This window comes from Grammomys surdaster, unplaced genomic scaffold, assembly GCF_004785775.1.
Source record: "Grammomys surdaster isolate TR1022 unplaced genomic scaffold, NIH_TR_1.0 135, whole genome shotgun sequence".
Classification (NCBI taxonomy): domain Eukaryota; kingdom Metazoa; phylum Chordata; class Mammalia; order Rodentia; family Muridae; genus Grammomys; species Grammomys surdaster.
In genome coordinates, this window is record NW_021604593.1 from 454,396 (window position 1) to 479,597 (window position 25,202).

At 42.0% G+C, this 25,202-nt stretch overlaps 2 protein-coding genes across 2 annotated transcripts in view; both read right to left on the reverse strand.

Annotated features, from left to right (window-relative positions):
* Nucleotides 1-13,732: 13,732 nt before the first annotated feature.
* Nucleotides 13,733-19,308, reverse strand: Zmat2 (zinc finger matrin-type 2). The gene is made up of 6 exons (XM_028762827.1): nt 19,196-19,308; nt 18,770-18,863; nt 17,959-18,082; nt 16,982-17,055; nt 16,433-16,578; nt 13,733-15,574 (listed from the first exon to the last, which is right to left on the reverse strand). The coding sequence occupies exons 1-6, from the start codon at nt 19,211-19,213 to the stop codon at nt 15,431-15,433; spliced, it is 600 nt and encodes a 199-aa protein (XP_028618660.1). The 5' UTR covers nt 19,214-19,308; the 3' UTR covers nt 13,733-15,430.
* A 1,199-nt stretch (nt 19,309-20,507) lies between these two features.
* Hars2 (histidyl-tRNA synthetase 2, mitochondrial) overlaps nt 20,508-25,202 on the reverse strand; it is a 9,053-nt gene continuing 4,358 nt past the window's right edge. The window contains exons 6-13 of the mRNA XM_028762826.1: nt 25,036-25,143; nt 24,778-24,876; nt 24,371-24,464; nt 23,745-23,872; nt 23,418-23,660; nt 22,795-22,911; nt 22,432-22,578; nt 20,508-21,992 (exon numbers count right to left, since the gene is read on the reverse strand). Coding sequence (XP_028618659.1) covers nt 21,933-21,992; nt 22,432-22,578; nt 22,795-22,911; nt 23,418-23,660; nt 23,745-23,872; nt 24,371-24,464; nt 24,778-24,876; nt 25,036-25,143 — 996 coding nt within the window. The 3' untranslated portion in view covers nt 20,508-21,932. The remainder of the gene's footprint in view (nt 21,993-22,431; nt 22,579-22,794; nt 22,912-23,417; nt 23,661-23,744; nt 23,873-24,370; nt 24,465-24,777; nt 24,877-25,035; nt 25,144-25,202) is intronic.

Sequence of the window (25,202 nt, forward strand, 5' to 3'; positions counted from 1 at the left end):
AGAAGAAGAAGAAGAAGAAGAAGAAGAAGAAGAAGAAGAAGAAGAAGGAGAAACTATTACATATCACTCATATTCTGTCTCATACAGGTTTGCCAGGTCCATTAGCTCAAGGAAGTGAGGAAATTTACCAATTACTTATAGGAAATCTGTTAGAAGCCTCAAAATTTCATAAGAAATATCATATTAATGTGAAAAGTTTAAAGAAAATAATTTCCATCACTTGGCAACAGCCAAAGAAATATTTTTTTAAAATGTCCTACATGTTCTCTATACAACCAAATTCTGCTACCTGCTAGAAGTAACCCTAGGGTACCAAAAGAAATGACACCTGGCAGGTAGATGTTTTCCATTTTTCAGAATTTGGAAAACAAAGATATATACATCATACCATTGACACGCTCAGGGTTTCAATGGGCAACTGCTTTAAGTTCCAAAAAAACAGATTGTGAAATTATACATTTATTGGAAATTATGGCAATTATGGAGATACCTGAACAAATTAAAACTGACAATGCTCCTGCATATGTATCCAATAAGATGAATCAATTCTTTGCATATTACAATATAAAGCTTGTTACTGGTATACCACACAATCCCACAGGAAAAGCAGTTATAGAAAAATCCAATCATACCTTAAAAGAGATGCTTATTAAGCAAAAAGGGAGAGTAAGAACCCCCAGGGACAGACTAAATAATGCTTTGTTAACTGTAAATTTTCTTAATGTTGGTGAAAAAGGAAACTGCTACCATCCTGACACACAGATTGGATTCTCTCCAAAGAACTATTTCTAGCCAGGCCCACATCCTCCTTTGCCCCATTAACCTTTCCTCTCCACTACCTCTGGTGGGTGGTGGGCTAGGAGGGAGGTGAAAGCACTTAAGTACCCTTATTAAAAGTAGGTTTTGAAGAATCCAAGCCTACATTTGCACATTAGAGAAATAACATACTGTATTTACAGATTCTTATAGAAACCCTCTACAGAATTCCTATAAAGGCAGCTTTTGTGACTGCCAGTAAGCTCACCTCTGTGTATGCAACCCTGACCAATATTGAACCAGATTGTAGTATAATCAATTTAAGCTTATTCCCAACTAACTTACAAATAAGTGAGACTCAAACTCTGGTTATTTTATTTGACTTTGACAATTACTGGAGGGTAACCCCTAATCTATTCGTCTAACTGTTGGCCTGGCTACCTCCTCAGTGGTGTACCTCAGATACTTGCTATCTCTCCTGGCCATGTACTCTCATTCACCTCCCCTCATGATGGCTTTTTATTTATTTATTTATTTATTTATTTCCTCCTCCTCCTCTTCCTCCTCCTCCTCCTCCTCCTCCTCCTCCTCCTCTTCTCTTCTTCTTCTTCTTCTTCTTCTTCTTCTTCTTCTTCTTCTTCTTCTTTCTCCCTCTCCTCTTTGTCTCTCCTCCCCCAACCAGGTCAATGCAAACCCACTTCTAATCCCTCCAGTAATTGGATGCAGCCAATTTTCTTTAACCAATAGTTTTAAATCAAAGAACAAGAATTGCACAACAAAAGCTTGTAAACATGAGAAGGCCTAGACCTTCAGGTATAGAATTTAGCATTATAATACATAGCAACAGACCAAACCTCAATACCAGATGATAATCCTAATTATGAATACCATATTTATGGTGAACTGATAACTGAGGACTCTTCATGAAGCAAAAGGGAGTCTACCAACATTTTCCTGTTGACTTCTATTTTTGAATGCTTTCCATATATGGAAAATAAATATTCTCTCTTCAAGAAACAAATCTGGACTTTTTTATTAAATTATTTTATTTATATACATCCCAAACATTGTCCCCCTTCCCAATCCCCCCTACCGTAGTTCTTCATCCCATCCTCCCTCCACTATGCCTCTGAGAGGACGCTCCACCAACCCACTCAAGTCCCCACACACACACACACACACACCTGCGTCCTCCTTCTCTTGGGCATCAAGTCTCTACAGGATTAGGCATATCCTCTCCCACTGAGGCCAGACAATGCAGTCTTCTGCTACATATGTGCCAAGAGGCACAGACAGTCTATGTATGCCTTTTGGTTGGTGGTTTAGCCTCTTGGAGCTCCCAGGGGTCCAGGTTAGTTGATACTGTTGTTCTTCCTATGAAGGTGCCATTCCCTTCAGCTCCTTCAATCCTTCCCCTAACTCTTCCATAGGGGTCTGAAACCTCGGTTCAATGGTTGGCTGAAAGTATCTGCATCTGTCTCAGTCAGCTGCTGGTAGAGCCTCTCAGAGAACAGCCATGCTAGGCTCCTGTCTGCAAGAGTGTCAGGTTTTGGTGCCCACCCATGGGATGGATCCCAAGTTGGGCCAGTCACTGGATGGCCTTTCCTTCAGTCTCTGCTCTATTTTTGTCCCTCCATTTCCTTTTATACAGGAACAATTCTGGGTCAAAATTTTTGAAGATGGGTGGATAGCCCCATCTCTCCACTAGGGGCCCTGTCTATCTACTGGAGATGGTCTCTTCAGCTTCCATCTCCCCACTGTTAGGCATCCCCATTGACTCTCAGGGTCGTTAATTTGCATTTCCCTGATGACTATGTAGTACCGGGAAGCATGCATGAATCCCAAAAGACCAATCAGGAGCCGATCCAACACGATTGCACCAGGGTCCTTATTCACAATCTCGAACTTGGGCTTAACTCACTGCTGACCCACAGGACGGTTTCAATGGAGAAAAGCCCCAAACACTCATCAGGACAAAGTTTTATAGGAAATGGTAAGTAATGGGTGTTTCTAGTCTGGTAAGCATCTAGTTGGGGGCTACTGTGGCCTTTAACATAATTGGCTGGTGCTGGAAGCCAAACCATAAACTTAACTTCTGCTTTCCTCCTGATGGGTAGTCATTAGGCAGGGGCAGGCTTGTAACTTGGAGGTGCAGATCTGTTGGAGAATAACCTGGAGACTGGTGTTAGAAGCATGTCTTGTTGAGGGGTAGCCTGGAAACTGGAGCTAAGTACCAGCCTATTAGTTAACTTGAGTTCAACCTTAAGTCATGTTCTCTAAGATGGAGTCTGAATCCAAAAAAAAATTTCATCTTTTAACTAAGGATGTTGAACATCTCTTTAGGTTCTCCCTGGCCATTGGCGATTCCTCTGTTGAGAACTCTCTGTTTAGCTCTGTACTCCATTTTTTAATTGGGTTATTTGGGTTTTTGTTTTGTTTTTCAGTTTGTGTGTGTGTGTGTGTGGTGTTTTTTGTTCCTTTGGGTTTTTCTGGAGTTTAACTTGTTGAGTTCTTTACATAGTTTGGATATTAGCCTTTGATCGGATGTAGGGTTAGTAAAGATCTTTTCCCAATCTTTAGGTTGCCCTTTTGTCCTATTAACCATGTCCTTTGCCTTACAGAAGCTTTTCAATTTTATGAGGTTCATCTGTCAATTGTTGATCTTAGAGCCTGACCCATTGGTGTACTGTTCAGAAAATTTTCCCCTGTGCCAATACATTCAAGGGTACTTCCCACTTCTATGAGATTCAGTGTATCTGGTTTTATGTTGAGATCCTTGATCCACTTGGTCTTGAGCTTTGTACCAGGTGATTATTATGGATCAATTTGCATTTTTCTACATGCAGACCACCTTTTAGACTAGCACCATTTGTTGAAGCTGCTTTCCTTTTTCCACTGTATGATTTTGGCTTCTTTGTCAAAGATCAACTGTCCATAGGTGTGTGGGTTTAATTCTGGATCTTCAATTCTATTCTATTGATCAACCTATCTGTCTCTATACCAATACCATGCAGTTTTTATCACTATTGCTCTGTAGCACAGCTTGAGGTTACAGATGGTGATTTCCTCCAGAAGTTCTTTTATTGTTAAGAAATGTTTTCACTATCCTGTTTTTTTGTTTGTTTGTTTGCTTGTTTTTCCATACCAAGTTGAGAATTGCTCTTCCCACGTAAAGAACTGTGCTGGAATTTTGTTGAGATTATATTAAATCTGTAGATTGCTTTCGGTAAAGTGGCCATTTACTATGTTAATCCTACAGATCCCTGAGCATGGGAGATCTTTCCATCTTCTGTGATCTTCTTTGATTTCTTTCTTCAGGGATTTGAAGTTCTTGTCATACAGATCTTTCAATTGCATGGTTAGAGTTACACAAAGTCAAATTGCCTTTATGTGGTCCCAATTCAAATGAAATTAAAGTAGGCTTTGGGGTTAGAGCATGGGTTTCTCCTTCTCTAAACCTACTCATGCCTGTTAAAGGTAAATCCAAAATCTCTGTCTCATATCAAAGAACCACCAGATATGGGGTAGAGGAAAACAAAAAATTAGGGAATATTCTAATTGCCATTGATCTCATAATCTTTTAGTTTTTTTGTTGTTGTTGTTTTTTGTTTTTGTTTTTGTTTTGTTTTTGTTTTTGTTTTTGTTTTTTTGAGACAGGGTTTCTCTGTGTAGCCCTGGCTGTCCTGGAACTCACTCTGTAGACCAGACTAGCCTCGAACTCAGAAATCCTCCTGCCTCTGCCTCCCAAGTGCTGGGATTAAAGGTGTGTGCCACCACCGCCCGGCTAATCTTTTAGTTTTCATTTGACTCTTTAAAACTTTTCTTAAAGTATAAATATTATCTCAAAAGCTATAAAACTATATATATATATATATATATATATATATATATATATATTCTTTCTCTTGTGATAGTAGTAGTTACACAGAATACTAACTAACTCTAGAAGTAAGCTTTATCTACTCCCTGTATGTGTTTTCAGGTTTGAGTCTGAAACAGGTAACTAGAAACAAGGTTTGTGTACCTCAGATGTACTCAATAGATTGTGGTTCTTAACCCTTTCTGAGATCTCCTGAATACGGCATTTAAAATATTTATGTTTCTACCAATTCTAACAGTAACCTTTGTGGTCTTCAAGATGATGGGGTCCTACAACAATGAATCTACCTAGTTTGTGGTAATGCTAACCACTGGGCAAAACTGTACCATGCCTCTTCTGATGCCAGGTTTTACACAAATAATGAACTCTTTTACACAAAAAATGAACATTTTACAGAACTTTGAATTCAAAAATATTTAATCCTAAAACTGCTAAATACAACCAAGCTGAACAATGGTGAAGATATATATAGAGATAAAGATAGAGATAGAGAGATAGAGATAGATAACTAAATATATGAAGGTGATCTTCAAACACTTCAGAGATCTACAGAACATGGCATTTAACATGTTTTTAAGTTTTTTGTGATAGACACATAAGCTCCTGGCAGCAACTCTAATCTTCTTCAAAGAAGATGATGGACACAAAAGAACCTCCACCTGGAGCTTGCTTCAAATGTGACAACGCTGGACACTGAGCTATAAACTACCCTTTACCTCAACTGCTGACAGCACACTGTCCAAACTGTGGACAAGCAGGACACGGGGAAGTTGACTGCCTAACTTTGACTAGACAAGGTTCGACAGTCCCAACAAGTTCCTGCTTCACCAAAAAAAAAAAAAAAGTCTGTCAGGTCTTTCAGGCTTGGTGGCTGAATATGGAATGCCCCCACTGACACAGAGGAACCTTTAGTGACTGTCCAGGTAGCCAGTAAGTCTCTGTCATTTTTATTAGATTTTGAAGCTGCTTACTCTGCACTTCCTGTTTACTCAGGTGAAATGTATTCTTCTCAGGTCTCTGATAGGTTTGAAGACTAAACTAGTGATAGACTTCAAAGGTTCAGAGCTTTAACATTAATCAGTGGGGTTCTGATAATACCATAGTCACAAGCTGGAGATCTTAAATCTCCTTTGATTGCCATCTAAGTTTAATTTAAAAGGGACTTCTCATTGTGCTCATTTAACACAAACCCTCTACAAAACTTTGGACTCAACAAGATAGAGCCCTTTCTCCAAAGTTGCCAAATGCAAATGGACTGGACATTGTAGATAGAATTCTTATCCTGACAGTTCTCACAATTGTTTTCGTTGTATATATCTCACTGTTGTTAGAAAGCCATTTCTTGAACTAAAAAGTGGAGCTGTTGGAACAAACCAACCCCATTCATATTGTATCAACTGGCTATGAAGGCATATCCCTCTATTCTCAATTTTTAATTGCTGTACCAGCAACACCAGACTAGCAGGACTACTAAATGTTTGTTGCTTCCTCACTTGCACCAAAAGAAAAAAAGCTGCCATGGAAGGAGGAATCTCTCCCACTATGCTAATACCTTTTTGTTAGAGAAAGAATTGTGGCATTTGAGTAATAAAGTGCTTGTGGCTGAAGCTGGGGCAGGAAGAAAGAGGCAAAGAGGGATAGAAAGGAACAGGAGCAGAGCAGGGAGGTTAGAGCAGAGAAAATCCACGAGACTGGCCTAGCAAACAGGCCAATAGTCTTACACTATACAGATGTCTCTTGCTCTTTATTATTAAACCTAAGTGGGCCCCAAAAGCCCTGCAGTATGTGACATATGGAAATTCAACTTCTTCTGGCAGGACTGAGAGAATAGGCAGAGCCAAGAGGATTTGAGTTCCCAACAAGATGGCAAAGGTCTTAAGCCAAGAGGGGTGAATCTTGCACCAGATAAACCCATTGCTCTATGTATCGAAATTGTTCAGATCTCCTGTCACCACATTCCAGATGGTCTGAACTATCTGGGGGTCCCAAGACCTGTCACTGGGCCATCTGACTCCAAAAGAGGACCAATCTATTTCACAGAAGGGCCAGAGTTTCCTGGGTAAGGGAGACACAACATACCTGTCCTCATCAACAAAACCTTCCTTGAAGGGGTTTAACATATACTTCAATGGTATCTTGGAACTGTTCACTTCCTCTCTCATCTTGGCTCCCTTTATTCCACCCAGTAGAATTGACAAAAACACAAAGAGAGAGGCACATAGACAACAATAAAGACAACCAGGGGTGGCCACCAAACAGACTTAAACCAGAGGATCCAGTGACATATCTCCAGGATCCTAGACACCAGAATTTAGGCTTCATCCAGCCTTTCTAAAGTGTCCTATCTAGAAGGTACCATAAACAGACTCACCTCTGAGACTCTGGGGCAGCAGGAGTATAGACAGAAATCTGTGGGACCCTGAAACATTTCAGGGTTCTCAGCCTCCAGGAACTGTCTATTCTCTGCATTGTCACCCAGAGGAGGTCTGAGATGGATTAAGGCACCTCAATGTCTCAGTCTCTGGGAATCCCTCTGGTACTTCCAGAATGCTACAAGATAAGTCCACCAGAGAATACACAAAGAAACTTTTAAAGCAAGAAAGTCCGTCTTCATAGCTGACCAGTGGTTACACAGGGAACTTGCCCAATCATGCAGCCCTTGAGCTTAACTGTTGTCTTCCATGCACAAAAACCACTAGGTGACACATCTCCGTTAGACAGAACAGTTAACAAGAAGCAAAACAACAGGAACCAAAAATCAATGGGCTCTTCTGGATCCAAGAACTGTGGGCTCAGTCTTTGATGGGTTTCCTGCTGTTGACATGTGTTGGAGCCTATATGCTGGGTTTTAAGGTCAGAATTATGCTTCCAGCATGGTGTCAGTTGTGGTAAGGTCTGGGAGCGTTTTACACTAAGTTCAGTTAAGAGAGCTTGTCTCAAAAAAAGAAGGTGGTACAATTGAGGAAGACACACACACAGGTACATTCACCTGTGCGCGTGCACACACGTGCGCACACACGCACACACACATGAATACATACACCCCCCAACCCTGTAAAAAGATAAAAGTTACATTGAAAATGTGTTAATGAACTGGTAATTAGGCTCAGTGGACCTGGGAGCTTGATGTGCATTCATGAGGACCTGGTTTTGAACCCCTGAACTCACATAAAAAGTTAGACATGGCTGTGCATGCTTATAACCCAAGCACTGGGGAGAGGAGTGAAGACAGACGGAATCCTGGTAGCTCACTGACTAGCCAACTTAATCAAAATTGTGAGTTCTCAATTCAGTGAGATACTCTGCCTCACTGGACTAAGGGTGATACAGGATCTGTCATCCTCATCTGACCTCTGCATGAATGTGCCTAATAACATATATATGCACCACATGAATGTGTATACACACACACACACACACTTTAGAGAGAAATATGTTAGTAAGAATATGGAAACAAGTGATGGAGAGATGGCTCAATGGTTAAGAGCACTGACTGCTTTACCAGAGGACCCAGATTCAATTCCCAGTGCCCACATGGCAGCTCACAACTGTCTGTAACTCCAAGATCTACACCCTCACGCAGACATACATGTAAGCAAAATACCAACGCACATAGCCCCATAAGGAATCGCACTATTAGGAGGTGTAGCTTTGTTAGACGAAGTGTGTTACTCAGAGTTGCTCCGAGGTTCCAGATGCTCAAGCCAGGCCCAGTGTTTATATCTCTCTTCCTGCTGCCCACCAACCCAGATGTAGAATTCTCAGCTACAGCTGGGTGTGGTGGCACATGCCTGTAATCCCAACACTTAAGAGGAAGAAACAGGCAGATTTTTGCATTTGAGACCAGTCTGGTCTACAAGTGTGTTCCAGGACAGCCAGAGTTACACAGAAAAAAAAAAAAAAAAAACCTGTCTCAATAACCAACAACAAAAAAAGAACTCTCAGCTACCTCTATACTATATCTGCCTGCCTGCCACATGCGTCACACCACGATTATTATAGCTAAACGAGCTCCATTTTATCCTAGGCATCCATCTTGGTACCCACCAACCAGACTCCAATCCCTGGAAAATAGGTTACCAGTAACCCTAACTCAGTGACCTTCCCCCAAAAACATACAGTTGTGACTATCTACCTGTTATATGACTTAGTGCTTTTTTTTCCACTTCTGTAACTTGTTTAAACAGATACCCTAAGATTGTTTTAAATTATCTTAACTAGTTAATCTGGCAGTCTGTACTTGCTTGCATACATATTGAAGGTCTTCTTGTGGTTTTCCCCTTTAAAAGTCATTTCCCACACTCCTCTTCCATGGCAATCTCAAATTTGGCTCAGAGATTGTTCATCTTGCTAACAGCTAATCAATAAATCTTTTACTTATAATTGGATTGAGTCTATGGAGTTTTTTGTCCAGAGTCACAAACCCCATAACAATGATAATAGACTAAGCCTCTGAACTGTAAACCAGCTCCAGTTAAATGTTTTCATTTGTAAGAGCTGTTGTGGTCATGGGGTCTCTCCACAGCAATGGAAACCCTGATTAAGACAGAAATATAAGTATTTTGCCTGCATGTATGCATGTTTCTGTATCATTCAAGTGTCTGATCTGCTGCCTGCAGAAGCCAGAATATGGGATCAGAGTCCCTGGAACTGGAGTTACAGATTGTTGTGAGCTACCATGTGGGTGCTGGGGCCAAACTCAGTTCCTCTGCAAGAATAGCAAATGCCCTTAACCACAGACCATGTCTCTAGCCCCATATTCAAAATTTTAACAGAAATGAAGCAGATATGGTGGTAAGTGTCGGTCATCCCAGCATTCCAGAGGCAAGAGAATCGAAAGCTCAAGACCAGCCTGCAGTACATTTACAAAACAAAGGAAACTTAAAGAAAGGTGCTGGCTCCCAAGTGTCCAGAGAATTAAATCAGCCTTCTGAGTATGAATCTTTCACATTTCAGCATTCTAAAAACAAAGCTCAAGAGAGCAAGTAAAACCACACATGTTGGGGCTGGAGGAATGACTCAGTGGTTAAGAGCATGTACTGCTCTTGCAGAGAACCTGGATTCTGTCTGCACACAGCTTAGATAGCTACTGCCTGTAACTCTGACAACTGTGGGCACCTGCATTCACAAGAACATATCCACCTATGGCAACAGCATAAGTTAAAGGCAGAAACAATTTGCACCTAGTTTTACAAACATTGCAGTTATATCCTCCTAAACAAACAGTTACAGAGCCACGCTACAGAACAGAAATCAAGATGGCACACCGTAAAACCTATCAATGATGAGGGACAAGTGAATCCATCACCTGAGGATGAAAGAAACTGAGAACGCTAAAAGAATGGCCTGAAAGAGCTTGAAACGAGAAGTGGTTGTCTGAGAAGCGATCCCTTCCAGGGATAAGAGGTGATGTGAAGGGTTGTATTGATTTTGTGAGGAAACATAGGCAGGGAGCATACACAGAAGTCTTGCAGTCCCAAAAGAGACACTAACCCAGAATCAAACCTCTATTCAACCAAACAGGTGCATTCTACTCTACGGACACGAGAGGGCACTCTTGAACGGAGAAATCTGATTAACCTTATTAGCAATTGCTAAAACCGGAAAACAAAACATTCAAAATGCACAGAAAATAGCAGGCATCGCATTACATGAAGAAAATTAAAATCAATTATCTTCTTTTTAAAAAAATACTAACTATACAATAGGAAAACTTGAGAACTATACTCCAACCTAAATTAAATAACCTTAAATATCACTTAATGATATGAAAGGGGAAAAAAAGACTAAAATATAACCCAGAAATTGACATTAAAAAAAAAAAACTAAAAGAACAGAGCTGTCTGAAATCACAAGAAATTGGAGAAAATAAATCAGTTCAGAGCAAAATTTGTTAGATTAATTAAATTTGTTAGATGTCCTAAGGGAAATTTTAATTTAAATGTAACCACTGTTATTGAGGAAAGAATTAAAAGTAATAACAAGAAAGCAGTAAGCAGGTTCTTGGAGAGCGTGGTAGATACAGCTCACAAAGAAGAAATGAATGGAATACTTTCAAAGTGTTAACATCAGAAAAGGTTTTGGATATAAACCTTATGTCTGCACATTGAAAAGGTCTTACATGAACTCACCCGGAATGGTTAATTCTGAGGAGTATCGTACAAAATCAACTAAACTCAAAAGATAGATGATTCAGCTGTTAAGAAAACCTGAGGTCAGCTCCCAGCACCCAAGACAGCGCATATGTGATATACATTCACACAGTCGCGTAAATAAAAAAATAAAACCTTTTTCATTTTTTAACTAAATGAAAAAAATCCTCCCGATTTCAAGGAGAATGGCATAAAAGATACAAGTATACCTAACTATTGGAACAAAAATATTACTAAGTACTCTAATTTTTAAAATTAAACTTTTCTGTTGTTGGTGAGCCCTACCCCCTCTCCCGATTTTTTTCTGAAACTACATAAAATGTGCGGGCTATTTATTCAAAAAGTTCTGGGAGTTTTTAACATGCAAAAGTGCCAAAGTACCACAGCAGCAAAAGGGCCAGAGAGCGCCCGCGGGTCTCGAACCAAACACTCACGGGTTAGGCAAGTGGTTGGTTGTGTCGTTCGAACTAGCTACGAATAGCTAGTAATGAACTGAAGCACTGACGAAGTAACCGCTGAGCTAAAGCTGGCCCGCCGGTTACTTCCTGGATATATTTACATGACTGTGAGAGAAACGTACGTCATTCGGATATTTTGAAAGTTCTGTAGTGACAGACCAATCAGATTCCCTTCCGGCCACTAAGTCCTTCCCGGATAACCACAGCGCCTGCGCGGACTCCAACACCTCCCCCTGTGCAGACTGCCTCCCTCACCCACTCCTCCATTCATTCATACCTTCCCTCATCCAGTCCGGGTGTAACCTCCGCACACTAAACCACGCCAACTCCGCAACCCACCCTCGTCACTGTTACCTCATCCACCCAAGTGGAAGCTTTGTAAAGGTAAACTGTTACTCGAGAGATACCTTGGAAATTCGCTGCTTAAAGAGTCTCTCCCAAATGTATATTCTTATGTATCCTGTCACTATATAATTTCAAATACCTAGTCAACTCTTATGCCCTTTACGTACTGAAATCAACTAATTTCCCCAAATTCCTGTCTTTCTAGTTTGCCACCATATTTCAGTGTGAATTCGCTTAGATACAACGCAGGACTTTAGATGTTTTGCTATGAATATTGAGTATTCTTTTCATTTAGGTAACTGTCTTGGACACAGCATTTGGAGGGTGAATGGCAGAGACTGGCTACATAAGATTCTGTCTCAAACAAAAATTAAGTCTTGGAGAGCTTTCCTATGGTGTATGCGTAACTCATCTCCATTGTAGTGGCTGCCCTAAATGCACTGGCTTTTAACATTCCTTTATATCTATTGATGTATACAGAAGAGTGCTATTTGTTTATGACTTGCTTTGAAGACAAGGTCTCACTCTTTAACCCAGGTTCTCCCTTAAAATTGCCATCCTCCTGCCTCAACCTCCCAAGTAGGGTACCACTACACCTGTTTGGAAGGTGTAGGCTGGGAATCAAACCCAGGCATCATGAAGGCTATCACACAAGAATCATTTTTGTCCATAGACAGGGTCTCATATAACCCAGGCCTGGAACTTGCTATACAGCTGAGGGTGACCTTGAGTTTCTGACCCTTCTGGATAGCAGTCCCAAACACAGTCAGTTGTAAGAAGTTGCCAAGGATTGAACCTAGAGCTTTGTACACACTAGGCAAAGCACTTTACTAACTGAGCTATATTACAGGCCCACAAGAATTTTGAATGACAGATCCTTACAGCCAGCATGGTGACAAATGTCTATTATCCCAGCACTTAGGGGAAGTGGAGGCAGAAGGAATAGGATTCAAGCCCATCTTTGGATTGGATACATAAGTGAGTTCAGGGCCACTCTGGACCACATGAGATACTCTCTGAGAAGCTACAGAGCCACCTTTCATTCCATTTTCACTTTGTTTGAGACAGGGACTCACTATGTAGCCTTGGCTAACCTGGAACTCACTATGTAGGCCAGGCTGGCCTCAAATTCAGAGATCAGTTGCCTCCGTCTCCCAAGTCATGGGTTTAAATGCATGCATCACACCTGGCTTCTGGGTATTTTAGATAACATTTATCAGAGGGAAATTCTCTACCAGTGGATCTTGACACTGTTCAGAAGCTGCTTAGTTAACCAGACATAGTCATACATGCCTGCAATGCCAAAGTACATGGGAGATTGAGACAGAGGATCATAAGATTTTTGTCTCAAATAAAATGAAGTTTGTCTTCTAAACACTCAATGAATAAATGGAATATAAGACAACGGGTGCATTCACCGCAAGTAGAAATTTTCCCATCGATTATAAACTTCTCTTCCAGAGATTCCTGAGTTATATGGGATTGTTCTGTGTTCTAAATCCCCCACCCACCGGGTCTTTGCCTTCTAAATCACCATCTTAACACAACACTGCCATAGAACCTAGCCAGGTCATTCCATTTACCACTCCCCAGGGTTTACAGAACCTGGAACACATAATTATAATGGAAACGGCAGAGATGATCTCACCATACCTGAGAAAACACTAGAGTTGAATGGGTGTGAATATTGTTAACATCTCCTCTCACTGAAACCTTGTCCAATCTGACTTGAAAATATAAAATGAACCACTCCACAAGGGTAACCTCTCTAGGATTTGGAAGCAATCCTGCCAATGAAAGCATACATGAATTGCAATCAGCCTGTAACTGTGAGGTTTCCTTAGGGTCTTAGCATACAGACCAGACTGGCTGTGATCTTATAGTAATCCTGCTTCTGCTTCCCAAGTGCTAGGGTTACAGCTGTACATCACCTTGCTCAACACTATTTAAATTCCCAAGCCAAGAGTTGAGCCAACATACAGATGGGAGTATTTATGCAGTGGCCAAATCCCATGAGAATTCATTAAGCAAAAAGGAAACTTACAGTAAGGGATAGGGTGCTTGGTGGGATCCAGTGTTCCAGATGCTACACACAGGTGAGGAACTATATGGGTCAAAGAAAAGTCACTGTGGCAATCTTGTCAAATGGACCCCTTTATTAAGAGTATAGAGCCAGCAAAGGGAGCTTCATCTGTTTACAAGACATGTATAACTGTCCCCTCTGCCTTCATCCCCATCTCGCCCTTGAATTCCTTAGACAAGGCACAGTATGTGATCTAGTTCTGTATGTTTGGGAGGGATTTGTTTTTAACTAGCCTTTGTTATATAGTTCACAAGTTACACCAAGGTGGATAAAAGCTTCTTAGTCATTTTCAATGGGAGAGCCATTTACCCACTCCCAGGGGAAAAAAGATATTTTGTAGTTGTCACAAACTGGAAGGAAATGTTACTGACGTCTACTGGGTGAAAGCCAGGGATGCTGCTCAGCATACTATAGAGCATGAAACAACTCCTTAAAAAATCCCTGGCCAGTGCTGAGATTAAAGGTGTAAAGTTACCTTTAATCTCAGCACTGGAGAGGCTGAGGCAGGCAGATAAAATTGAGTTCAAGGCCAGTCAAATGAGACCCTGCCTCAGAAATATAAAACAAAAACCCCAATCCAAAACTTACCTAGCTCATCATCAACAGTGCCTGCCCAACTGCAGATAGTGAAGTTTAACCCTGAGCTCTTCTAGTAAGATCAGAGCGTGCTAAAACTACGGGGACTATGATGTTTTGTTTGGACTCCCAAGGGCACAGATTCTATTAGCAGAAGGGAAAACTCACACTAAGAAAACCTATATGTAAGGGGGGTAGGGTGAGGGAACAAATGAAAGAGAAAGGTTCTACAGAAATTTGTGGTGTAGGAACGTGTGGGGCAGGGAATGATATGGACATGTTCCCAACAAATGTGAAACAGGCCTTGTCACTGTCATTTATTGTACATGTTGAACAGTGTCTGACAACCGGGGTCTCCCAGAGTAAGTTTCTTTGTTTGGTTTTAGGGTTGTTTTGTTGCTTTCTTTTTTGCATCACACAGGTTCTTCCAAGAACCTCTTCCTGAGGATGACAAAACCAGAAATCCTCAGTGAAGTGAAACAAGGTTAAAAACTCAGCAGACACAAACCACACCAACACTCATCCCATTTAATATCCTGTTACATGCACCGAGGAAACCAAGAACATTAGGTCTCAGGGCATCAATGCTCTGAGATTCTAGCTCAGGTCCCCTCTTTGTGTCGTGTCATGCACACATACCCACACACACATTGACCCAGGCAGAAATCACATGCATGCACAAGTGGGTAGAGAACCGCTGGGTGGGATGGGAGGAAGAGCTGGGCCAAGGATACGCCAGCACCTCCATACTGGAGACTCAGAAAACCCTTCTGTTGCAAGCTGAACAAGAGTAAAAATTAAAACAATAGCAGGACACAGGAAAAAGGAGGATGCTCAGACAAAAGGTTGGATAGATGAAGAGGGAAAGATGCAGGGGAATTTGGGGAAAGCAGTCTCAAAGAGGGAGGTCTTTCTTTATTGGGAACACAGATGGGCAGAGGTTCTGTGACTCCAGTAATGTACTGAGGCTGAAGGAATATGCCACAGCATCTCCTCGACATCCTGTGCCCTCTCCCAATGTAGAGGGAAACCACAAACACCCACCCTCTAGCCCTGCCCATTAACACTCTTAAGGACCTTCTCCAGTACCCAAAAAAGAAATGACACCCCCACCCCACCTCAACACACACTCAAAGTTAGGTCCAGTATAGGCCAAAGTTAGGCCAAAGAGAACAATGCTTCAGTAACTCTTCTTGGTGGAACCAAAGCCAGAGAAACCCATCACAGCTGCCATTTCATCATCCTCCTCAAAAGTCAAGTCCTCCTCGGCCCTCCTTTTCTTCTCCTTCTGTTTCTCTTTCTTGTATGCTTTAGCCTTTTCCTCCTAAAGGGTAAGGAAGAAAAAAAACCACTCAGAATCAGTTGGCTCCAGAGCTGATACTGCTGAAAGAGAAATGTAAGCTTCAGGATTCTTTTCCATCTTTAAGCATGACTAAAATCCACAGTAAAGACGGAGAGGTCAGTGATCTCGCACTTGCCCAGCATGCCTGAGGACCTGAGGCTGATTCCAGGATGGCAGTGGGGGAAGACTGTAAGAAAAGATTTTAAGGGATAAGAAGAGATTTACTAAGTCTCTGGAGTTCTTAATCATACACCCTAGTTCATCTCTAGTTCTAAACAGACAACATCCTGGGACACGAAGCATATGCCAAGATCTGTTCTCAGTTCTGTGCAAATATTATCCTAAGATCTTCAGTTCAGGGAATGAGGTTCACTAAGGTTATTTAACTTGCCAAAAATTCATGCAAATTAATGAAGAAAATAATTCTGTCCCTGTAACTCAGACGCATAGGCCAACTAGGAAATAGTTGTATTTAGTTAATCCCTCTTATAGTTTTAAAAAAAGAGTAAAAAGTATAGGAGAAACTATGTATGCAAGCATGGGAATAGGATGGCAATGGGAAGTTCTGAACCTTCTTCATTTTGATACGAACCTATAACTAGTCTAACACAAACCTGTCTAAAAAACAAAATGAAAGAACAATTGTACCCAACAGATCTAATCTAAAAACCCAAAGAGAAATGGACAGGCTTTGAGCCGTTTATCATGGGTCTGGAACAAAGATGCAATAGTAGAAACCCAGAAACAAAACTGGGGACAGGAGAGTGAGCAGAGGCAGAGGGCCACCCTCAGTTCACAGGGGAGACTCAAAGCTAGGGAGCAAGGTTAGCAGAGCCTCACCTCTTCTCTGAGCTCCTTCATTCTTTCCTCAAAGTCATAATCTTTCTGCTTCTCTTCCATCTTCTTCTTGTTAACCTCAAAACGTTTCTTTACCTGATCCAGAGTAGAACGTTCCACGCGCATAGACATACCCAGGTTTCGCTGATCTAGGTAAGGATAACAGTGAAGACAAGCAGTCATTATAACATCCTCAGCCCTTCAAAAAGTCTGGTTCTGGCTTTTTTAGGTTTGTTTACTTGTTTTTTTACCTTTTCATAATAAAGTACACAACAAAAACACCTATGGCTAAAAAAGCTCTTGGCCTCACCTGCTCTCAGAAGTGGCAGCCCCAGATGACAAGCAGTCACTTTCAACTGCACTTACTAGGCAGATTATCATCAAGGCCAGCCAGCCTCCTCCTCTGGCCTCTGTGCTCATGCACAGGCAGTCAGTCACAGCCAGAAATACTCATAGGCACGCAAACAAAAAGAGAACCACTCTACCACACCTGCCCTCCACACCTTTAAAACCCAATCCCAGCTGCAGTCACGAACTACCTCCAAGCCTTACGTTTCTTTCCGTTAATGTGATCCAGGAAGTTAATGGAGTCCTTCACCACACAGTCACAGACATTGCAGTAGTAGCTAACAAATGGGAAGACATAGTACACAGGTTAATCTGGTTTTTAAGATCTTACTGTTTTCAGTGAAGAAACTCAAATCTTTAGGTAAAGTTACATGTTAATTAGCCAATTAATGTCTCCACTAACAAAACGAACAAACTTCATATGACTTGCTTTGGGGAAACTACCCTCTTTACACTTTATTGTGAACAACTTACAAATAGGCCCACAGAATAAACTTAAGCCTCAAAACCACAGGCACATGAGGGCCCGGAAGAGGATCTTCTAACTTTATTTAAGCCCCAGTGAGTGCAAACCTAGTCAATTCCACAACTGCAGCTTTATTTGAGACCCCATCCAGAACCTCCAAGGTAACTACTCCTCAATTCCTTGCCCACAGACACTATGAGCTATTATTATGTCATGCTACTAAATATTTAATTTGCTGATTTATACAGCAAAGGCATCACAACAGTGGATTTACTAATTAATCTTCATAAAGACTACTATCTGTCTGATTCTCATGATATAAGTTGTAACTTGACAGACTTTAAGGAATGGTGGCAAAGGGTGACAAGCTCTGTGGAACTCTTCTGTAGGTCACAATACTGGTGCACAAAAACTATAGTTAACAGCTCTACCTAAAACACACCCAGAGCTTTCATGTCTTCTAACAAAATATATAACCCCTTTGAAGATGTCGTGAAAGTAGTACAGTACTGATAGGAAGAAGCCCATAGAACATCCCCTCCTAGAAATAGGACTGAGTGGACTATAAACCTCAAGGGACAAAGAAAAACAAAGAATCAAGTTATGTCAGTAAGGTTGCCACCCCTGGGCCCAGGATTCTCCTCAACACTTCCTAAAACCAATACAGTTTATTAGGCCAGCCTTGGTATTAAGAGACGGACAAAAAGCAACTCACCCTCCCATTTCAGACTGTGGGGTCGTCTTGGTGATAACAATTGTCTTCCCAAGCTTGGACTCCAAGTCCACCTTGTAATCCCTGTGCCGTAGAAGCTCCCGCTTGACTGGCTGCACTGGTTTTCCTGAGGGGGGAAAAAACCCAAAATTCAGATGACTACTCATTCTTTTTTTTAATTCCTCAAAGAATGGACATAACAGGTACTTCACGTAGCAGTTAAAAGAGGCTAGAAAAGACTCTGGTTGGCCTGGAATTATGTAGACATAGGCCTGGTCACTCTGTGGACCAAGCTGGCCTCAGACTTGTGATGGTAATGCCAATTCTCAAGAGCTTTTCTCACTTTAAAGCCAGCAAACTTAAACAGTGCTTCCTTTATGTTGTCTAGCTGAACTGAGGCGTTCTGAATTTTTCCTAGAGGTAACCCTTTCAAAAGAGGGGTACTCACACCCAGTAGCATACGTTCAATGTTTCCATGCAGTATGATGGATAATACTGGTTGTCCACTCAACTACATCTGGAACCAACTAAAACCCAAGCAGCTGAACACACTTGTTTGAGAGTTTTTATTTGATTTGATTTTTTTTCATTTGGGCTGGATTGCTTAGCATGGGAAAACCCTGAATATGGGCCACACACACCTGGGGGAAGCTCACGTAAAAGGAGACAAGAAGCTTTAGGGTTTGTTTGTTTTTGTTTTTTTCCCTCCTTGCCCTCACTCGTGAACTGGCAAGTGATTTATCCTGTTGCTTAGACATTCCTTCTCAAGCCACTGCATCAACTCTACCATCCCCTTCATGGAGCGAGCACTCACCATCCTTCTTTTCTCTCTCTTCTGTGAGTCTCTTCTCCGCGAGCTTCTCATATTCATCTTTGTCCCACTTTCGGCGAAAGTCCAAGTTTTTTGTCTGTAGGAGGAAAAAGTGCTCAAGATCCATCGCTGCTCCTGTTCCCCTGGAGAAACTAAGGGAATCGCCTAACGGCCACCGAGGCGGCCCCAGGACCTTTCGAAAGAGAAGTCTCTCTGGAACGCCCAGGGGTCTGGTGTACTCGGGACCCCAACTCGAGAGACTTCTGAGATTCCACTGTCCCTGCGCCAAAGCCTTACGGGGGAGTTCTCGAACCTGAACCCTGAGATCGCGAAGAGGTATCAGGAAGTCAGTCAAGTCTCACAGCCTGTCTCTATTTAGCTCTGAAAAACCACCCCAGACCCCTCAAACCTTCTCATACCAACACCTACCCCGCTGCCAGACGCCATCTTCACAGCGAAGTGAATGGGAAGCCGTAAAATGCCGTAAGAAGCGCCCTGGAGCCAGAAGGCAAAATCACGCTCCAATAAGATTCGAGCCTCGCATTCTAGCTGCGTTAAGACTGGAGCGATTCTAAGGCAGTCCTGTTGGCCCCGCCCTCTGCTCCAAGGAGATAGCGCAGGCGCAAAGGGAGTATGAAGCAACACGGAAGTAAGGGCACCGGCCAACGTTTTTTCTCACTGGCTTTTAAAAACAAGCCCAGAAGAATAGCTCAAGTCTTCTGTTATACATAGAATCAGAGTTTTGGAAACAGTGCCCCATGATCTAACCAACTTTACCTGAATCTTCCTCCAGGATTTCTAAATTTTTTTTAAAGACAGGTTCTCTAGTAGCCAAAAGAGGACTCTTAATTAGCTATGTAATCAGAGGCTAATCTTGAACTTCTGATTCTCCTGCCTCTACATCCCAAGAGCTGAGTTTACGGGCATGTGCCACCACGCCCAGTTCATTTGGTGCTGGAGGCTTCGTTCATGCTATTAAGCATTCTACCAATTGAGCTACCTAGCTCAATTCCCTGCTAGGCAATTGCTTAGCAAACCGTATTTTAAAAATCAAAACACTTGTGGCTCTGAATGTCCCATTCACCAGCATGTACTATGAATGTGGCTCTAAATTATGCACAGAACAAAAGTAGTTTTACACTGCCCCCCCCCCCAAAAAAAAAGGTGCTGCTTTTTTGGTTAAACTAATTTTGAAGACTGGAGAACATCTAAACTCATTCCATGTATACAGTACAATTTAATCTTGAAAATGTCATCAGCCAACACCCTAGAATAAAGCATTCGCTACTCTGGCAAGTGCTTAAAATATGTTTGTGGGAGAGGGTAGTGCTTGAGTCAGGGTGTCTTATAATCCAAGCTACAATGCAGCAGCAGATGACTTTAAACTCCTGAACTCGCCACCACTTTGCAAGAGCTAGAATTATAGGTGTGGTGTATTTGTAGACAAGGTCTCATTGTTTGGCCCTGGCCAGCCTGAAACTCTCTTTGTAGAGATTCCTTGGTATATTACTAGTCTCAAGACCTCTGCCCATCTGTGTTCCCATAAAGACTTCCCCCTTCGATGATGCTTTCCCCAAATTCCCCTGCATTTTTTCATCTTCATCTATCCAACCTCCTGTCTAAACATCCTCCTCTTGTGTCCTGCTTTACTTATTCAAATGACCCCACAGTCAAGAGATTTCCCTGCCTCTGCTCGGCCACTTTGCTGCTGAGATTAAAGGTATGTAGCATCAGACAAAGGGTTTTTTCTTTTGTTTTATTGAGAGAGCATCTCATGTAAACCCAAGGCTGAATGATTTTTTATACAGGGTTTCAGTATGTAGCCATGGCTAACCTATAACTCACAGATAATTGGCCTGTCTCTAATTCCCTTGTGCTAGGATTAAAGTCCTGTGCCACCTTGCCTAGTGCCAAAGCTGACTTTGAACTTCTGATCCTCCTGCTTTCACTTCCCAAGTGCTAGGCAGACACTCTATCAAGAAAGACAAGTCCTTAGCCGCACTTTATATGGGTGTTTTGGTGGGCTGTTCTGTGTTTTACATTTTATCTTGTATATAAGCCTGCAATGTGTACTTCACAAGTCGTGGTAAGTAGGTAGAGGCCAGAGGACAAACAAGAAAATCTGTTTTCTTCTACCACGTGGGCCCCAGGGAAGGTTACTTGTAATTCACACAATTCTCCAGTATACACTCAAACGTTAACATTTCCTAAGGTCTACATATATTAATCCTTTGATAACAAATTACTCAAAGTATGCTTACTTTTTAAAATTATTTTATTCCTATGTGTATGTGTCTGTGCATGAGTATGTGCACATTAAGTACAGGTGTTTGCGGAGGCCAGAAGAGGGCCTCAGATACCTGTTACTGGAGTTTCGGGCAGTTGTAATCACCCTGATGTGGTTGCTAGGAACTGAACTCAGGTCCTCTGCAAAAGCAATATGCACCCTTAATCAGTAAGCCATCTCACCAGCCCACTAGTACATTTTTTAAATGTAATGTATCATATAACCACTTCTAAAACAATCTCCAGAGCAGGATATGGAATAATCCAGAAAAATTGCTATAACAAATGGAATGGTGTTCAAAACCTCAAGAGAAGATGACTAACTTATCCATTAAGATTAATGTTCAAAATTATGAAATAGTCCCACCCTTCTACTGTTAACTGGAAGAATCAACAGATGCACTGCTGGGTCCTTGGGACATCATCTCTTTTTTCTGTCCATTCTTACTATCCATTTAATACTCCATGGATAATCCATAGTCTGATGTAGACAAATTCTCCAGAATCTGGTTCCCAAGCTACAGTTGAAAGTAAAGTACATATTTAACTTCTCGTGTCAATGGTTCAGAGTTTTAGCCTCAGGCAACTCTTCCAGAGCCTTGCTCCTAACATCCCTTTGACAGAATTCAGAGGCACTTCAGATCTGCCTGTGCAGCTAGAGGATGCCTCTTTGGCACGACAGCCATGTGCATTCTAGCAGAGCAGCTGCTAATGCTAGTCCACGAGACCTCAGGACCTTCTGTAGTTCTTATCCAGGAGAGATAGAGGCAGAAGGCACTTGTACAACATCCATGCTGGCTGACTGTTGTAAAGTCCACCAGAACTCTGTCCTAGATGAAAACGTCTCTTCTAAGGGCAGCAGATGGAAATCAGGCACTAATCAAGACAGAGACAGTCGCTTCTGAATTTCAGCCACAAGCCTTTCTCGATTAATGGTCACCTGAAATATAAGAAAAATCTGTGTGTGACAAACTAGAAAATGACACTAGTGTCTTAGCCAGTTTTTCCAAATTCACTTCACTCTGCATCCATTCTTACTATTTACACCTGGGACCCATATGATGGAAGGAGGGAACTGACTACTGACTCCTGCAAGTTGACATACACATGCATGCATGGGATATGTGTGCACAAATACACACACACAAATGTAATTTAAAAGACATATTTTTAATTTTACTTCCTCAGAGAACACATCTCTTAAAAGAGTCTGGGATCTAGGCATGACACTATAAGTCTGTTGCCACAGCACCTAAGAGATTAAAGCAGGAAGATCATGATTTCAAGACCAGCCTGGCTGACACAGTCCCAGGTCAGTCTGGGTTATACAGCAAGACCCTGTCTTTTAGAACTCTGTATTTCTACCAGTTCCAACTCACTTCTTCTCTGCTGGCCACTGAACGGAGCTTGATGACACCTTCATTCTGTTCTTGCACACCAATAATGACCATCAGAGGAATGTCTGCTTTCTCACAATAGTGCAGCTGGGTTAACAGTTTAGGGTTGTTTTTATAAAGCATCTCTGCCTGAAAAAAATAAATAGACAGTCAGAGGACTTAAAGTGATTGTGTCATATATGTGCCTAAGAACCATACATTTCCAAGGCAGTTGGGATTAAGTGGCTAGCCCTCTAGTGGTGAGCTACAAATGGCCTGAGTACCACTATACACAGATGGTAGAAATGAGCCATGACCACTGTGTCTACACACACCCAGATCACTCAGACATCAACACCACCATACCTTGATCCCTGCATCCCAAAGCTCTGCAATTATCTTCAAACGTTCTCCAAGAAAGTTCTTCTGGGGTGTGGCTACAAACACTTGGGTCTCTGTGGTTCGAACCTTCTCACCAGAAATCTAATAAAACAGAGAAAAGAAACTAAAACTACAGCCAAAGGTGGCTCTCACAACTGTAATCCCAGCACCCAGGCAGCCAAGGCAAAAAGACCATAAGTTCAAGGCCCACCTGAACTCAGAAAGAAATCCTATTTTAGAAGGTTGTTTTAAGAAGGAGGTGAGTGGGGGTTGGCAGAGGGAGGGAAGGGCCAGAGAGATGGCTCGGTAGTGAAGAGTACTTGTTCTTTCAGACCAAGTTCAGTTCTCAGCACCAACATGGTGGCTCACAACCACCCATAGCTCTGATTTCCCTCACTTCTGACATCTACTGGCACCAGGCATACACATACATTTAGGCAAAGTGCTTATATACATAAGGAAGAAATCTTTAAAAAGAAAGATATTTCCTTTGCAGTAGCAATTGGAAAAGGCAAAAGGATCATTAAGAAAAGGGGAAAAAGTGCAAACACACATCCAGAAACTGGTTATTAACTTTCAAGGCCACTTCACCTCTACTTAGGACCCACCTTCAGTTTCTGTTCCACAAGGTAGAAGATTCTCTCTACTCCAATGCTCAACCCCACACAAGGCACGTTATGGCCCTTAGGATTGAACTGGGCTACCAGCCTGTCATAGCGTCCACCAGCAGCCACACTACCCACACTCAGAGTCTCCTTTCCGGCCTGAGCTGGAGACTCTAGCAGTACTGCTTCATAAATCACTCCTGTATAATAGTCCAGGCCCCGGGCCAGACTCAGATCAAGGGAGATCTGTAAGGGAAAAGCTAGTCAGTCCTAGACCAGACTCTGAGAACCCAAAAGCTCCACAGAAGGCCCAGTCCCATCTCTGCCTACCTTATCAGCAATTCCAAATAACCTCAGGTATTCAAAGAGCAGCTTCAGGTCCTCTAGACCCTGCAAGGCCAGCTGGCTTTGGGATAGTCTGGGATCCTTGAACAATTCATCTACCAGGGATATCCCCCCTGGGAAGAAAAGTTGGGTAATATTCTCTGGCATTTACCTGATAATTTTCATCTGAATTTATCTAGTTGTTGTTGTTGTTGTTGTTATTGTTTTGGGTTGTTTGTTTTGTTTGGAGTTTAGGTTTTAGACACGGTCTTTCTACATAGCCCTGCCTATCCTGGAACTCACTATGTAGACCAGGCGGCCTAGAACTCATAAAGATCTACCTGCCCCTGCCTCCCGAGTTCTGGGATTAAAAATGTGTGCCACTATAGTCAGCTTGAATGTATATGCTCTAGCCAGTCTTCCTCATATTCTTTAAAAGGACTGCAGCCTTGGTCTCATGGCTAGACCTTCCTCTGTTTCTGCCTTTGCTAAGAAGACATAAAGTAGTTAGAATACATAAAAGGGAAACTTTATCAAGGCCAGACTCTAGAGCTGATCCAGAGGAAGAAGTTCAACAAACACATATCACCCTCAACCTGTTCTATCATGGCCTTAAAAACCCTGGTTCTTACCATGACATTGGACGTAGTCCCCAATTCGATCGGCCACCTCAGGAGCTAGTCCTTTCTTTGCCACCATCTCATGCCTCACATCTTCCCAAGACATCTGCATTAAGACCCAAACATTAGCTCAGAGTCCTTCTCTAACTGAAGCAGGACCTCTCCTTTTCATTTGTTATGGATATCTTAATTGACTAACGGTAAAGTCAGCAAAACCAGAGGCAACTCAGGAAGTCCAGCCACAATCCCCACTGTATGGTATAACTCAGACCTTGTTTAAAAGCGTCTCCTTAACTTTTTTCTTTTTCATGAATAGATACTATTAGTCATGGTCTCCTTATTCTTCCCATAATGACAGAGATTTGAGGGCAGGGCAGAAACCCAAACAAGATCTATTTAAAACATGTTCTCCTTGTTACCTTGTCGAGTTTGTCCATTGAGGAGCAGATGGTCCGGAACTTGCTCTCAGGAACACCACAGACAGCAAACATCCCATCTACAACCCGACGGTCATTTACCTGTGAACTCAATATAATTAACCTATGTCCTGGCAATCAATGCCCTTTCCCTCAAAACAATGGCCATCTCTAAATTTCTTGACTCATTAAAGCAACACTAAGACAATTTCACAAGCCGAATTCAAACTTCTCCCTCACTATGTACAAGGCTGGCCTCACCTTAATGATAAAGTCCCCCAGTTGCAATCCACTTAGGATTTCACACATGATCCTCAAACACTCTGCATCAGGGATCATTGGGTCAAACTCACCAGCAATGTCAAAATCCTACAGAAAAAAAAGAAGAAGAAGAAGAAGAAGAAGAAGAAGAAGAAGAAGAAGAAGAA

What these genes read in the sequence shown, in the direction of transcription:
- Zmat2 (XM_028762827.1), bottom strand. An exon ending in TCACATTAACGGAAAGAAAC is followed by an intron (nt 16,579 to 16,981) that starts GTAAGGCTTGGA and finishes ATCCTTACCTAG; the next exon opens with ATCAGCGAAACCTGGGTATG. An exon ending in TGAAGGAGCTCAGAGAAGAG is followed by an intron (nt 15,575 to 16,432) that starts GTGAGGCTCTGC and finishes CTTACCCTTTAG; the next exon opens with GAGGAAAAGGCTAAAGCATA.